The following is a 17,472-nucleotide window of genomic DNA, read 5'->3' as shown; positions in this document are numbered from 1 at the left end:
TTTCCATAAAAACTTGTTTTTGATGCATGAAACATTTTCTAACTTATTTTCAAATGTTTTTATGCTTCCTAATGCTAAGATGCACATTGAGAATTAGAGAATACCGTCCGATATACATAAACGCTAAAGTGTCCTAGTTTTGACATCATACAAAATACATCTAACAGAAAGTTTCATTCACAACTTATGCATGAATTTGGTGTATTTTAAATGTGTTTGGAAGTGTATTTCTAAAATTTATAGATAGTTTTGATTTTTCACTAGAATGAGAAAGTAATATTTAGAATGCCTTAAGTCATTAAAAATTCAAAATTTCTCTTCATGCGTCTGGTGATACATTTTCTGACGCACCCAACTCACACTAAATTGTGTTATTCTAAGATCCACCATATTTTGATCAAAATATGGTTTGGAGATGTCCGGAGATGTATCTTCGTAAAATATTTGGGTATATTCAGAAATGTGTCTATGAAATGTCTTATGAAGTCCTTTTACAAGTATTGGAAGTGTGGTAATTTTAAGGAGAGAATTACTTCGGAGATGCATCTCTAGAAACCTCCCTTAATGGTTTTAGAACAACATCATTGTCCCAACATTATAATTTTTTGAGGTCAAGTTATATTAACATAAAATCGCAGTAAAATCAAGTTTAATTAAAGGTAAATGAAAGTAAAAAAATCATACATTAATTCAAAAATGCAACACCATATTGGGTATGTCGAACCTCTTGCCTTCTCCTCCTCCGACTGTATTTCACAATATTTTGTAACTTAGAAACCATGTTCTCCATGATGGCCAATTTGGGATTGTAATCCTCAAAGTGTCATGCCTATATATATGCTCTACCCATCTCCACAACATGCCGACAGACCGTCGTCACGCTATCGGTGTGGTCATCATGAGCCTCAAGTACCTCCTGGTTAGCTGGCCTAGGTGGTCTTCCGGGTGCATCTGGTGTCATGATTGGGTGAGACACCTTATAGAACCAGATCATGTAGTCATCTGCATAGGCTCATTGTACATGAGCTAGTACCCTACGATACTCCTCTGATACTCGGTACGGGTGTACATGGGCAGGGTTATGTTGGATTTGGCCAAATCTAATACTCAATCCATATAGGACACTCCAGTTTTTGTGAGGTAAAATAACCACCTATTACACCAATGGGCCGGTTTGGACAAACCCACTAATTTTCATATTCGATTGGGTTGGATAGTAGGTTACCCAAATAATTTTCATGTTTTATTAATATTAAATGACTAAATGATGAGTAATCATATTTTTTCATAAAAACTATTCAACATTTTTATCTTCTTAAAAAAAGTAGATAATATATTTTTACTATTTTTTATCATCATAAAATAATAAATGATAACACCAACTAATAAAAATTATAATAAAATTCTAGCAACAAACTAAAGTTACATGACACAAAATCGTTTTAACACCAAAATAACCAAGGAGCGAAATATCCAAAATTAGTTTAAAACATGGTTCACTAAAATAGTAAATGTCATGAGTCTAAAATTACCCCAAATAAGTTAATATTCATCAAAATCATTAAAATTGTAATAATAAATGTTTGATTAGTGGGTCAGTGAGTTTTTTTAGTGTGTCTGATTTTACCCAAAACCCAGTTTTTTTAATGGGTTTTTTTTAGTTTTTAAACTTATGTTCACCCAATTACCTGACCCAACCCACTTTTATGAAAAAAATTTGGATGGGTTTTATGGGTTGACCCAATCCATGTACACCCCTGGTACTAGGTGACTCTCGAAATCGTCAAGTATCGCATCGAGATCTCTGCAGCAGACAGTGGGGGAGTGGACAGTGAGGGGAGTCTCAGAATAATCTATAGACAGTCATAATACTGCATCACTTGCTCTGGCAGATAAGGAAACATCAGACCTGACCCACATGCTAGCCATTTGGAGTATAAGGAAATGACGTCAAACGGATGCATCTCGTAGTGACCTATGTATGGGCAGAAGCAAATTTCATATGTCACAAGATGGTCAAGATGCACTCTGGATGGCTTGGCCACATTATTCCCACTTATGGAATAAATAGGGAAGCACACTGCCAATCCTCAATGTAGGTAGACGCAACTTCAAACACGGTGATGCGAGGGAAGTAGGAGATGATTCATCCCTGAAATTTTTTCAAATACAATGTTAATAACAAGTGTAACAAATGAATTATGAAAATATTAGTAACACTAAATTACCGTAAGCAACGTACAACTCCCACTCCTTGTTATCCGCTTTGTCTTCCAAAGATAACCTGTGGCCATATTCCAGTATGTGAAGAAGATATGTTCATCCTTATTAGCTTGGTTTTGATGAATACAAAAGTTCATCAAAGAAGAAAAAGATTGGAATCAAGAATCAAGAGTGCATGCACACAATACTTACAAAGTAAATGTAGATCAAACAGGTGGCCCCCTAGTTGTACTCGTGAATCACAGTCAAGTCGATGAAATACTGAAGGTAGACTACATCAACACATGTTACACTTTTGTCCACAAATATGGACGTGTCAACCAAGAACAAGAGGTAACACCTCAATGTGCAAGTCCGATGGTACCCAACCTGCATGCCATCGCCTTCTGCGTCCACAGCCTTTTGCAGATGGTATTTATAAATCTTTTCCGAAAAACTAAACCTAGCATGATCACCTCTTGTGTCATGTGCATCTTGTGAGGCCTCAGCTGGGTCAACCCTTAAATGGGCTACCATCATGTTGATGCCTACCTCTCGATCGATCCTCCTGTGGCCTAGTAATTTTCCGCTTATGAGAAAGGAGGCATGAAATGTCATCCAAGGTGATGGTCATATCTTCTATAGGAAGGTTAAAATACTAAGTCTCTGAATGCCACCTCTCAGCAAAATCCGCCTACATGTCGTGGGATATGGTCATATATGCAACAAAACATAAACCAGCAAGACTGGAATAACAGAGAACATCTTGAAACCAATTAGCAGTGGGCTGCCCCAACTCCAATATCTTTTACCCATGGTTTACCAATTTCAAATCCGTACGCTCATGTAAAAATAAAATATTATTTCAACATAGATTTAATTAGTTGAAAACATATGTATTACAAAAGAAATATACCTCTCATTTTCATATATGCCTAACAGCATGATCTTCATAGAGATGAAGTAAATAGGTGTCAAATGGGCCTCTGGGATACCTCTCTAATAGGTCAGAGGCTTCCTCATGGTCTACAGGGGCTTCAGGGCATGTTACATCATTTGGGGACTCATGGCCACATGAAGTGGATTCCTGAGAGAGGTGGCTACGAAAAGCAGAACCTAGGCGCTATTAACTTAATGGTTGTGAACCATTAAACAATTTATCATTAACCTATGACCTCGTCGTCCTAGCTTATGTCCTCTCTTGTCGTACCGACGCGGTTTGGGACACACGTCCCTACCTAACTTTGACTTGGTTGTTTTCGGCATTGTTATCGGTCATTGCACCTGCATTATAAATCGACACAAAGATAAAGAACATGTCAGTACAAATCTACAAAATCAACCAGATTTTAGCCTAAGCCAAATTCGGAAATGCATCTCCAAAAATATTTGTAGAAAAATTCAGAGATACACCTTCGGACAAACCTGGGATTCTCAGTCATGGCAGAAACATCATTGCTGCCATAACCCTCCAAAAACTTGTCAAGCTCTTGTAGGCTACCAATTTTGTTTACATTATTATCAAGGTATCTAAAACAACTAAGGTAACTTAAATAACTAATTACAAATCAAAACATAAAAAAAGCAAATTTTTTGAAAAAAATACAAATTCAGATTGATGAGAAGGATAAGGAGAAGCTTAAATCTATGATATGCTGAAAAGGAGGAGAAATGATAGAAGCTTGAATGAATGGATGAAATCTAAAATGTTTTGTTTTAAGAAGTTTTTAGAAAATGAAAGAGGAAGAGGAAAGGTCTGACACGAGCATATGAAACAAAAGCGTTCGGAGATGCATCTCCGGACTTGGTGGTTCAGAGATGCAGCTTCGGACGTACCTTTAGTGCATCCGAAGATGCATCTTCAGATTAAATTTTGGCATAATAGGGGCGCCTCATCAATTTTATCTAAAATTAGGTGCGGTCAGAGATACTTCTCGAGGCGTTAGGGGCATTTGTAAACTGTGAAATTTCACGTAGTGGGGGAGCACATGTAATGGTGGAAAGAGCAATTTCTTAGAATTATCATTTTAATTATAATGAGAAAACTTTTGAAATATTTTACTATAAATTTATTAAAGATGAACACTTCAATATCTTTTTAATTTAATTATGTTGTATTCATCATCCAATCAAACAATGACATTTTATTTTTTATTTTAAAATAAATTAAAACTTTAAATAATTTTTATTATTGATATCAATCAAAACTACAAATAAAAAGGAATTTAGTTTTATAGTCCGGTCATGATTTTTTTTTTAAAATAACCATTTTTTAAAAAAAAAATCGAAAATAACCATTAATTCAAAAAAATTACCAAAATAACCATGTTTTGAAGAGGATGTGTCAGATGAATTGGCGCATCCCCAATGCATGAAGAGGATGCGCCAATAGCATTGGCGCATGCATTGGGCTCCTCATGAGGAGGCGCCAATACTAGTGGTGCATGCATTGGCCCTCATGAGGAGGCGTCAAGGCTAGTGGCGTCTATATGTGCTTGGTAGTGTGGGCACCAATTCATCTGGCGCCTGCATGCATGTCATTGTAGGCGCCAATCCCTCAGGCGTCCACGTGTTTTGTACAATTGATGTTCCGTCTCTATAAATACCACGCCTTGGATGCAATGTTTTTCACTCAAACGCATCTCCTAATACCATAATTTGTCTAGTTCAACCACCATCAATTCACATTTCTATGTTTCAACAATGTCTGCATACATTCAGAAACGAAATGCTGATGTAATATTTTCCGTCGTTGCGGCTCCGATACAGATTCGACTTTGGAACACATATACGTTTGAACTTCTTAATCGAACGTTGTACAGTTGGTTAGAGGGAGAAATTGGAGAGGGTGAACGGATTAGAAGAATACAATGGCTTGTGTTTACGTTCAACCAAAAGGGAGAAGTGCGCGAATTGGTGGATATTAAGACCGACCAAGACGCTCGTAGGATGATGCATTACATGTTCAAAATTGTTTTGATGGTTGTAATTGCATAGTTCTTGTATTGTATTTGTTATAATTATTTGTGTTACTGTTTATGTAATGGTACTTTTGTCACAAACGTCTAATATGAAATAAATTTAGTTTTTCATATATTACAATAGAGGTACATGTAAATCTATCTTGTTGTGCTCATTCCAACACTAGGATAGTTATTACGATTGTGACCTGGCTGACGGCATGAATTCATAGTATAACCATTTTGTTCGCCGTATCCATTTCTTCGAATCCGGGTGTTGTTTGGGTGACCCTTTTTCTTCCTTCGCATAACTTCGTTGTGCCAGACGATGTCCCTTTGATATTCTGGCCAATAATCCTTTTTTGCCACTACGAAAAAACTAATTTTATAAACATTTGAAAGGCTGGCGACTTTGTAAACTTCAGATAGCAAGTAGGATGGATCCCTTTGAACCTTTGAGCATGCCGCAATGACATGGGAATAGGGGGTACGAAAGCCTTGGAACTTTCCACAATCGCACCAACCTCTATCTAGTTCGACTCTGTACTGTCCCATCGGCATGCCCTCATTGTGATCCATGGACTCGACAACACTATATCAACCTTTAGTTCGGTCAAAGACCGTAACCACGTGTGTGTTTGCTTTGGCAGCTTCATGTCTGATGAATTTCATTGAAGCATCACTGAACAACTGTCCAGATTGCAACATTGAACTCCATTTTGAGCGTATGGTTTCAAACAGCGCCCCTAGCCTGAAATATGTAGCCTGCACCAAAGTGGTTATTGGTAGGTTACGGATGCCTTTGAAGACAGAGTTTATTGATTCCACAAGATTTATTGTCATGTGGCCCCAACGCTGACCGTTGTCATATGCCCTAGTCCACTTCTTCAATGGAATACTATCGATCCACCGTACCGCATCTTCATTTGACAATCTTATTTCCTCGCGGTAGTGTTTGAAAGAAGGTTCTGATAGCGCGTAACCTGCATTGACAACCTTCTTCCGCAACGTCTTATCTTTGATTTTCCGCATGAAATTCTGAGCAATATGTCTAATACATAACACATGCGTCGAAGAAGGATTTGTATTAGACATATTGCTCAGAATTTCATGCGGGAAATCAAAGATAAGACGTTGCGGAAGAAGGTTGTCAATGCAGGTTACGCATTATCATAACCTTCTTTCAAACACTACCGCGAGGAAATAAGATTGTCAAACAAAAATGTGGTATGGTGGATCGATAGTATTCCATTGGAGAAGTGGACTAGGGCATACGACAACGGTGAACGTTGGGGCCACATGATAACAAATCTTGTGGAATCAATGAACTTTGTCTTCAAAGACATTTGTCACCTATCAATAACTGCTTTGGTGCAGGATACATATTTCAGGCTAGAGGCGTTGTTTGAAACCAGACGCTCAAAATGGAGTTCAATGTTGCAATTTAGACAGTTGTTCAGTGATGCTTCAATGAAATTCATCAGACATAAAGTTGCCAAAACAAACACACACATGGTTACGGTCTTTGATCGAACTAAAGATTGGTATAGTGTTGTCGAGTCCATGGATCACAATGAGGGCATGCCGATGGGACAGTACAAAGTCGAACTAGATAGAGGTTGGTGCAACTGCGGAAAGTTCCAAGCCTTTTGTACCCCCTGCTCCCATGTCATTGCAACATGCTCAAAGGTTTGAAGGGATTCATCTTACTTGCTATCGGAAGTTTACAAAGTCGCCAGCCTTTCAAATATTTATAAACTAGTTTTTCCGTAGTGGCAAAAGAGGATTATTGGCCAGAATATCAAGGGACATCGTCTGGCACAACGAAGTTATGCGAAGGAAGAAAAAGGGTCGCCCAAACAGCACCCGGATTCGAACCGGAATGGATACGGCGAACAAAATGGTTAGACTATGTAGTTCATGTCGTTAGTCAGGTCACAATCGTAATAACTATCATAGTGTTGAAATAACCACAACAAGATAAATTTACATGTACCTCTATTGCAATATATGAAAAACTAAATATATTTCATATTAGACGTTTGTGACGAAAGTACCATTACATAAACAGTAACACAAATAATTATAACAAATACAATACAAGAATTATGCAATTACAACCATCAAAACAATTTTGAACATGTAATGCATCATTCTACGAGCGTCTTGGTCGGTCTTAATATCCACCCATTCGCGCACTTCTCCGTTTTGGTTTAACGTGGACACAAGTCATTGTATTCTTCTAATATGTTCACCCTCTCCAATTTCTCCCTCTAACCAACTGTACAACGTCTGATTAAGACGTTCAAACGTATCTGTGTTCCAAAGTTGAATCTGTATCGAAGCCGCAACGGCGGAAAATATTACATCAGCATTTCGTTGCTGAATGTATACAGACATTATTGAAATAGAGAAAATTGAAGTTGATGGTGGTTGAACTAGACAAATTATGGTATTATGAGATGAGTTTGAGTGAAAAATTGCATCCAAGGCGTGGTATTTATAGAGACGGAACATCAATTGTACAAAACACGTGGGCGCCTGAGGGATTGGCGCCCACAATGACATGCATGCAGGCGCCAGATGAATTGGCGTCCACACTACCAAGCACACATAGGCGCCACTAGCATTGGCGCCTCCTCATGAGGGTCAATGCATGCGCCACTAGCATTGGCGCCTCCTCATGAGGATCCCTATGCATGCGTCAATGCTATTGGCACCTCCTTTTCATGCATTGGGGATGTGCCAATTCATCTACCACATCCTCTTCAAAACAAGGTTATTTTGATAATTTTCTTGAATTATTGATTATTTTTGAATTTTTTTTCAAAAAAAAATATTTAAAAAAAAAAAATCCTGATCTTAAATCATTTTTTACTAAGCTTTCATGTCATTCATATTCAAATATTATAAAAATTAATTATAATTTTTTTATAAGATATGCTATAATAATAATAATAATAATAATAATAATAATAATAATAATAAATAATAATAATAATAATAATAATAGTAATAATAATAATAATAATAATAATAAAACATAGTTGAAATACATTGACGGTGTAAAAGGATTTTACACCGTCACTTAATAATAGACTTTGGATATTGAAACAATGATTTTACACCGTCAGTTAATAATAGACGTTGGATATTGAAACAAGTTTGACTTTTATTTTAAAAATCTATAAAATAATACACAAAATGTATAGTAATTAATCCCATAATAATAATTTGTCTTTTAAATTGTTATGTTTGTCTTTATCATTTTCAATTATTACGTTTATTTTTTAATGAAGTTGTAATAATATTATTTATCGTTTAAAGTTCACAAATATCTTCAAGAAATAACATAACACTTAAAATGAAACACACTATCAATTATAAGTGCAAAAAGGTGACAATTATTTGAAGTTAAAATATAAAAATAAATTATGTGAATCAACTAAAATAGAGAAGAAAAAAAACTAAAATAATACTTTTATTTATATCTACGACAGGCCAATCTAAAAAGTTCAATAAAGTCTAGCATTTTAACATAAATTTATTTTGATATAAATTTTAACTGAATCTGTTTGATTTACAGGTGTAGTCTGATTTAAATCTAATGCCTTTATGACACGTTACACATTTATGACACAAGTTTGTATGATCCTTTGAGAAATAAAAATAAAATAAACGAATTATTTTGAACTGAGCAGAGTAAGAATATATAATGACTTGGTAATAAATTATTAATTAATATCAATTCATCCCTATTTTTCAAACAATCTCTACTTATCACAGCATCACATACTAACTAGTTTCTACAAACATTCAAGCATTTAAGTAGCATTAACAGAAAAAGTAAAATGCGTGTAGAATTATGTGAGCTCACTCTCGAGCAAATCTATTGGCATGGGCTTCTTTTTCTTCCTATATCACATTTCATAGGCCTTTAAGTTACAACTTACCCTTTTTAAATAGCAAGGGAAATCAATTATAAATTTAAAAAGAAAACTATTGTAGTACATCTAACCTCAAAATTTTAGCATTCATCAAGCAAATGTTGCCTCAACTCAATTCTCCTGCTCTCAGAACTGGCACTCCCTCGTTTTCACCTATCCATTCTACCCTTACCAGCCTAGACCTTTAACTAATTAAAATTTGTAGGTAGATAATTTTTTTTTAAAAGGACCTACGTGCATTCTCAGTTAAATCATAACTCATCGTGACTTTCAGGTTGCTCGTCAACCTTTTCTTCACTTTCGCCTTTTGACGGGTTAGCAGATTCATCACTTTTAGAGGAACTATCAGTTGAGGTGGAATCAGAATTATCAGTAGTATGCTCATTGCTCTCACTTTCATTCTTTGTGGCCTTCTGAATCTTGGGCTTGGGCTTGGGGATTCTATTAATACTGGCGACCTGTACATAAACATTGAACACCTCAACATAAATGGCACTGCTTTCATGGACAAGTAAATCATGTGCCAACACGGTCTTCACTAGAAAAGTAGAAGAAATGGTACCTTGTTTTGCAGTTCAAACACCTTTAGATGTACTTCTTCAGATGTAAATGCAGGCTTACTGAATCCAGAAGTTCTTCAAAAATTTAAAACAAAAACAGAATAAAAATTAATAATTAACTACATTAGATTTAGAACTATTATTATGTGTAGAGGAAATTACTCAATGACCAAAATCAAGTCGAGCAATTAGGGAAAATGAAATCTTTACAAAGCTAGATTATAAAACAGGATTAGAAATGGGGAACATTGATCTATTTAACAGAGTATGTTAGCTGATCAGTGCATCAATGTGATACATGATGAGATACCAAGACTGAACAATGGAAATGTATTCAAGAGCAAAAGAATATTTCGCCATACAAGAACAACAAATTACTGACAGGAACTTACGTCTTTTGCTCAGTTACTTTCTCATCCAACCAATTCTTTAACTTTTCTGCAATATTAATCACCTTGCAAAATAGCAACCCCAAAACAGAAAATGATTTTTCCAGATGTAACATGTTGGTTTTAATAGATTCAAGAAAATAGAAATCAAGATAAATCAAATACCTCATCTACTCGTTCTTTTGGAAGCCAAGACTTCTTTGCTTTCCACTCTTCTACAATCTGCATATATCAAAATGACACATGATAAATGAAATGAGCCAAAGCGTATACTAATCAGAAATTTCTTGATGGTACCTGTTTCAGCTCATTAATGTATTTGCGGGCATGCTCAACTGCTGCTGGTCGAGCTGTAAGCTCTTTTAACCTAAAATAGATGTTACACTCTTCAGAAAAACTTTACCATACTATAAAGGTATACATAGTAAACATGATAGACCTATATTAAAATAGAATACAACAGACCTGAAGAAAATTGGATCTCCAACAGCTTTCAACTGATCCAGACGCCCTTCAAACTCTGTGGCATTGGCATCTTCACCATCTGTATACAACCAATCTTGCACCTGACAGAATGCAAGAAGCCTAAGTCAAAATTCTTATCAATGACATTTCTTGTTAGTTGGCCAAGGAAAAGGGTTATAACCTCATTAAGCTTCTCAACAAAGGACTCACGTTCCTCACTCGTAGAAACTTTTTCAAACTCCTCAAGAGTCTCAATCTGATAAAAATAAGGAAACCAGTAAGAACAAGGTGAAATATTAATAGCTACACTATCAAGTACAAAAAAGAAGTTAGATAACTTTATAACCTTCTAAAAAAACAATAGACATAAAATTTATAAAATGGAAACCAATAAAATAAGGGCGGGGGATCATTCCCAAATACTACCCTCTCCCTGTAGAAAACTATATAGATCAGAAAAAGTATCTATAAACATAAACAGATTACGGTGAATGCAAGCATAAGATTTGATGGGGCCTTCTTGAGTTAATTTGCCTAGAGATTAGTGTACCTTTCGTTTTAAAACCTTAATCCTTATTCTTTCATTTCTTAGTTGTATTTTGATGACATTTTTTCACAAAAGTAAAACGATAAAAAAAACAAGACAGTGAGTTCAAATCCTTCAGTATGAGCTTGAAATCAACTAATTAAAGGCTAATATTTAAGAGATTCTCTGTAAGACGATTAGAAAATCTAAAAGATACTTTACGTTGTAGGAATGATGAAGGCCTTAAAGATTAAAAAAAAACAAGCATATTGTTTTTTACCAACCTTTTCTTTAGTAGTATATATATATCCTTCTAAATTATTTTTAGACTCGGCTGTCCGTTTCCTTTCTGCGTCTTTTTTGTCTAGTGCTTGTAATTTTGTTTTAGCTTCAGCAAGAAAATCTTCCGATAGAGACATCCCCGGTCCTGTAGTCTTCTCAACAATCTGCCACCGGTAAAAAAGAAGAGCCAACAAGAGAAGTATGTTAGAAGATCTTGTTTCAATCTTTTTCATCTCAATAATCACCAGGCTTGGCTGGCTTTCACCTTTAATGGTACCCTAAAGGTCCGTTTTTTCAGCTTTCTCTCTGTAGCAGGTTCAGCAGGAGCTTGCTCTTCTGCACTCGTATTAGATGTCTTACTAATACCACTATCACTTTGCACACTTTCATTGTTTTCGTCAGATTTGTTACTAGCACCAGATTCATCAGATACATTTGACGAAATAGTTGAATTCTCTACGGTCAAGTTCTTCCGGGGAACTTCCACCCACTCTGTTATTTCAACAACAGCGTCTGCCCGATCCAGAGAAAGAACTCCACTTCTACTAAGAGAGAAATGTACATTTGCCTTAATGGGGGACGACAGATTCCGAGATGAGTATCTACGAGAACAGAAAAGGCCAAAAGAATAGGAAAGAATTAGAGATTTTACAGATTTGGTATTAAAACAACTCCTTGAGGGGTTTAAATCAGCAATTATATCCAAAAAAAATTAGGAAGTTTTCTATCCTTACTTGCCACTTGCATCTGTTAAACCAGATATTTGGTATTGAGCAATTAAAGGAGAGGTTACACCAGGTGGCAAAAGATGTTCACTTTCATAAGCTAGTGAAACTTCAAAATCTTTGTCATGATTAATGGATCTGAACATCTGTTAAGTAAACCATATGAAAATTGATTAGTAAATTTAGAGAATATAATTGATCATTTCACTTTTCTGATCATATGCATTGCAAGAAACTTCAATTGGTTTACCTTACTCGGGAGTTTCTTCATTTTAGGTACAAGTAACTGCCTAGAACTTTCACTTTTCGGAAGATCGGCGCCACTCAATTCAATCACAAACTCATATAAGGAGCCATCAACCATACCTAGTTTTCGATTTAATTTGATACCATCACTTATATTTGCAGCATGCAGAGCAGCACCAAGAACTATTGCTTCATCGGCGTCAAGATGCCTATCAAGTTCTTTTCTACCAAGGAACTCTTGAAGCTTAGCCTGTAATTATAGTTAACAGAATAACAATAAGTAAACTTCTAGACGTCAGTGCCGGACTGCTAAGTAAATACTTCATTCGTAAACTTAAGTACAAACATTGTATCAAAGAAAACAGAGGAAACGACTAAGTACTGCAGTTTTACTTGACAATAAAAAGATCAAATATAAGTTTACAACTATGGCATGAATTTTCCAACTTAATCATATATTTGATATATAAAAGAACTTATGCAACTGAATCACATCCATGTTGTCTATCTCTTGATAAGAAGCTGGAATAGAAATAGAATGGGGAAGAACTCCCCAAATTACAGAAAAAAGATTGTAGTACTAGGAAGATCTTCTCCCTGACCAAAGACCCGATATTCTTACTCAATTGAATGTTCTAGCCTTACATTCATTATATTTTTTGTAGCCTAGTATTCCCCTCTCCTAACATCTCTACGATAAATAAAAGATTTAACAAGTGAGCTGTCAGCTGCCCTCTAATTTCCCCTCATTCAAGTTAACCAAAAAAAAGGAAGTAGCAAGCATATCTTCACGTATAACAAGGTCACGTTCTCCGACGTGGCAAAAAATTGGCGTAATGTTGTATATAACATATGATAGTTCATACATAAAAAAAACAAATGTTGACTGGTGAGACAATAATAAAAATCATGGAGCTCTATCTTGTACAAATACCAGCAGATCTAATCCCGCTAATACACAGTGCAGAAAGCATGACAGTAAACGAAAAAAGATTATTCAAACCTGTAACTTTGGCACTCTGGTAGCACCTCCAATTAACTCCACTGCATATATTTGATCTGTTGACAAGCCTGAATGCTCAAGCAACTCTTTCAATGGTAAGAGAGATTTTTCCCAAATATCTTTACAGAGCTCTTCAAACTTCTCACGGGTTATTGAGCTCCTGTAAGAAAAGAAGCCTTGAATAAAGGATCCTTAGGTGCTATACATAGTATAATTACATCATGCCTTGACAGTTACGGGCTATTATGGGGAAGTTATACGAAAGGGGATCTTGAAAATTGATTCAGTTTAGGAACTGTCAGAAACATAGGGATTTAGGCAAGAAAAAAACAGAGAACAGAAATTTCAAATTATGTTACCTTGTGTATATTGATGTGAAACAAGATAAAAAAAAAACATCTTCTATTTATGATAATACTGGACCAGACTCCTAACCATTGGGGGTTAGGTCTAACGGGAGGGACTAGACTTCTATGACTGTCAGGATCGTAGGGCTTTAGGCAAGGAAGAAAATAACAGAGAACTGAAACTTCAAATTATGTCACCTTGTGTATATTGATGTGAAACATAATAAAAAACATCAACTTCAATTTATGCTAATACCTAATCATACTCCTAAACATTGGAGGTTAGATCTGGCGAGAGGGGCTAGACTCCTATGATGTGGCAAACTAAAGCCTGAATCCCGGCTAGAAGAGGAGTTCACATTTAGTGTCTGAATTGGATTAACTCTAGTGGAGGGAACCTATGGAAAACTAATCCAAGATATTCTAATTATTCTCAAACATACACTGGTGCCAAAAAATATCATGAGATATTTTCTCGATGACATGAATATGATTTTTGTCTCCATAAAAAAAAAATTGTATTGATCCCTCTTAAATTCCCTTCCTCTGGTTTTGACACTTTATCACTTCATAATGAACACATCTAGTTTCTAATGATTCTTGTTGAGTGATCATTTGAATGTGGCATAATGTGTCAAAATTATATTCATATTAGACAATTGTGGACCATTCACTTGTGAGACTACAATTAATATAAAATAGTAAGATAATTTATGGAGAAGAAAGGAAAACAGGCTAGAGACATAACCCTTCATAATGATGTCTACTCCTATTACAAACACATGGAAATGGAAAGATTCCACCTTGACAAAACCCAAAGAAAAGAACATTTACTTCACATTCAGCACTACATGGAACAGCATGTGCCAAAAATAGACATGCAGTGCCACACACCAAAAAAAAAATATGCTCTACTGAATTTGATCTTCCAAAAGACTATTTTAGATCAAATAACCTTGGATTGTTTGGTTGATTTTCTTGCGATTGTTCAAAAGAATATGTTAACTAGTGAAACAGCATAATTTAGTACAACACTGTGATCTATGTATGAAGTACAAACCATTAACTTAAGTTAGAAATGATAGAAATTAACACACAAATTCATTGATGTCGGTAATACCCAACAAGTAAATGAGAAGCTTTGAACTAACTACCAACCTGAAATCCACATCACCATGAAGCGACTCAACAGAAATGGGAGCTCCAGTGTTTGCGCTGAGAATTTCTTTTGTCCGTTTAACCTGCTTCTTTAACTTAGCCATAGCCTTTGGAAATTTTCTCACATCTATTCCACCACCAACTTGTGCATTGAATTCATTAGCAAAATACTCTACCAGTCGCAATTCCATATGCTGACCACCCAGCTCAGGGTTCCAACGAACATCCTTGACCTACATGGGTTATGAAGTGAACAAATTAAGAGGAATGCAGTACAAGTTTAGCTCCCAATTAGCATGAATGCAATCCCAGATCTTTTAATTATAAAATTATTCTTCTGATATTTGGTTGTAGTCATCAATCCTGGTCCCTATATTATGCATTTATTCCTTCATTAACATCATGAATTCAAACTAATCAACTTTCATTAGACAAGTACATTACTATTAAAGAATACAGAAAATCTCCAACTGATAAATTTCATATTTATATTTATGGACCAAATTGAACACATTTTCCCAAAAATACCATACCTGAAACTGATTCACCGAAACTGTCTTCCCATACTCTTTACTTTTATAAGAGGAGAAATACACAAGTGCAGCATAGGTACTGCTAGAACCCATATCATAGAAAACTACATGCCTTGACTCGTTTGAGAAATCCTTATCGATCCCATACTGCAACGCCGCACCAGAATGCTCGTTAATCAACGAAAGAACATTAATCCCGGCTAACTCTGCCGCCTGAAGCAATCCTCTCCGTTCAGCTTGTCCGAAATAAGGTGGAACAGCAATCACCGCGTCTTTGATGGGAATCTTCGAATGAAACTCAGCCAAATTCGCGGCGTGACTCAAAACCATAGCAACCAATTCCTCAGGCGAATACTCGGTGCCGTTTTTGTCAACCACGAAATTCACAGTGCCTCTTGTAGAATCCTCCTTCGCTTCGAAAGGTAAATACAATGAATCTAGAAACTTCTTAGCAGAAGCGTAGGGTTTCCCAATTAGGTCTCTCATTTGAGAATAAACCTGTTGCGGATACCGCGCGACTAGACCCGCTGCTTCCTCGCCGAGGAGACGGTCTCCGTCGTGGAACGAAACTAGCACCGGCGATTTCCGCTTTGACATCTCGTTGATCGCGACTGAGATCGGAGCCTGACCTGGCTTTAGGTTAACCACCGTTACCTTGAGCGATTCGGAGCCTAGATCTATGCTGAATACGGCGGAATCCGACGGAGAGAAGAGGAACGTTAGAGCGAATGCGATTAGCGTCAGCTTCGCGATGAGCCGCGCCATTGTGGAGAGAAAGTTTGTGTTTGGCTGGTGAGAATTTTGAATGAAATGAAATAAAAATAAAAATGTGTTGATTGGGAAAGAAAATAAGGAAAAGAGAGTGAGATTTCGTTTCTTCTCCGGCGTGTTGCGATGGGTTTATTGATGAGATATGAAAATTGAGTGTTTAGTTTCTGTTTTTTGGGAGTGAGGGTGTTTACGTGGGAGTGACCGAAAAGAGAGAAGGTTGAACCAGTGATGAAAAGACACGTGGTAGAATGTACACGTGGCATAAGATGAAATGGGGTGTGGTGTTGTTATTCTTGCAGCTTATGGATCCTCCTCGAGTCAAAAATGTAAGATGTTCGGTAAATGACACTTATAGCCTTAACGTACAATATACTCCTAAATTCTGTTTTTGAGAGAAAGAGTGCCACTAAATAAGGGTATGTTAACTTTTTGCTCTAAGATCAAATTGGAAAATAATAAGTGCATTGCTATTCCCATTCTATAAAAGGTTATCAATCACCTTTATGAAACTCAAAAATAACTTCTTTCTTTCCGAAAGACACCTTCATTATCTTCACAATTAATTCGAATACTAATCTTTTAGACCTAACCTCATGACAATATTGTTAAATATGTACTACTATTCTGATTTATAAGAAATTAAACAGTATAAGAAATATAATTTAGTGTATTTAAATGTTTTAATTTTATACGAGAGATAACACAATTATTATTATACCATCAATTAAATTATCTTTCATTAATAATATTAAATCATTAATATATATATATTTTTGGAATAAAGACATTAATTCACATAAATTTGTTGACATTGACTTATATTTAAGATAAAAAAAATTAAAAGATTTTTTGATAATAACTAAGACCTGAGAGAGTAATTATTTATGTTAAGTATGTTTGTAGATACAGTATTCAATAGAGTTAAAGTTGAATATTATTTGTAGTAATCGAAGTTGTATGTATTCAACAGAGTCTAATACAGATTATCGAAATTAGTTAGTTTGAGATTGTGGTAGTATCATTATAAATAGGAAGTCATTTTGTATCTGAAAGTGGATATGAGATCAAGAAGATCAAGAAAAAATCAATACATTCTTCGTTTCACTTTTATAACCAATACTCTCTCAATTTTATCTTCTCTCTCATAACTCCAATTTTTCTTTCTTTTTCAAATTATTGTGCAAGTGAATCATATTGCAACCAATGTGTGGTTGAATCACTCGAGTGAATAGTAAAGAACAAGGATCCTGAATCAATCACGAACGTGATTGAATCTTCTTCTATCAAGATCGATTCCAACATTTGGTATCTAGAGCACTAGTTTTGATTCTTGTGAAGCACATGGCATTGTCTTCTCA

The 17,472-nt window shown here is 35.6% G+C and overlaps 1 protein-coding gene across 1 annotated transcript; it reads right to left on the bottom strand.

Annotated features, from left to right (window-relative positions):
* Positions 1 to 8,996: 8,996 nt before the first annotated feature.
* On the bottom strand, positions 8,997 to 16,298 carry LOC127083398 (heat shock 70 kDa protein 17). The gene is made up of 14 exons (XM_051023711.1): positions 15,344 to 16,298; positions 14,811 to 15,043; positions 13,306 to 13,465; positions 12,307 to 12,552; positions 12,066 to 12,202; positions 11,597 to 11,933; positions 11,334 to 11,495; positions 10,705 to 10,779; positions 10,524 to 10,624; positions 10,356 to 10,425; positions 10,224 to 10,280; positions 10,062 to 10,123; positions 9,672 to 9,744; positions 8,997 to 9,567 (listed from the first exon to the last, which is right to left on the bottom strand). The coding sequence occupies exons 1-14, from the start codon at positions 16,106 to 16,108 to the stop codon at positions 9,361 to 9,363; spliced, it is 2,685 nt and encodes an 894-aa protein (XP_050879668.1). The 5' UTR covers positions 16,109 to 16,298; the 3' UTR covers positions 8,997 to 9,360.
* Between the last annotated feature and the right edge of the window lie 1,174 nt (positions 16,299 to 17,472).

Source organism: Lathyrus oleraceus, chromosome 5 (genome assembly GCF_024323335.1).
Source record: "Lathyrus oleraceus cultivar Zhongwan6 chromosome 5, CAAS_Psat_ZW6_1.0, whole genome shotgun sequence".
In the NCBI taxonomy this organism is placed as follows: domain Eukaryota; kingdom Viridiplantae; phylum Streptophyta; class Magnoliopsida; order Fabales; family Fabaceae; genus Lathyrus; species Lathyrus oleraceus.
The sequence above is the reverse complement of the archived record's forward strand: the minus strand, read 5'-3'. Positions and strand labels throughout refer to the sequence as shown.

Excerpts from the sequence above, each read along its gene's own strand:
- LOC127083398 (XM_051023711.1), bottom strand. The coding sequence starts at position 16,108 with ATGGCGCGGCTCATCGCGAAGCTGACGCTAATCGCATTCGCTCTAACG. Across the intron at positions 12,553-13,305 it reads CCAGAGTGCCAAAGTTACAG|GCTAAGCTTCAAGAGTTCCT; the intron begins GTTTGAATAATC and ends CTATAATTACAG. Across the intron at positions 9,568-9,671 it reads TGTTTGAACTGCAAAACAAG|GTCGCCAGTATTAATAGAAT; the intron begins GTACCATTTCTT and ends GTTTATGTACAG.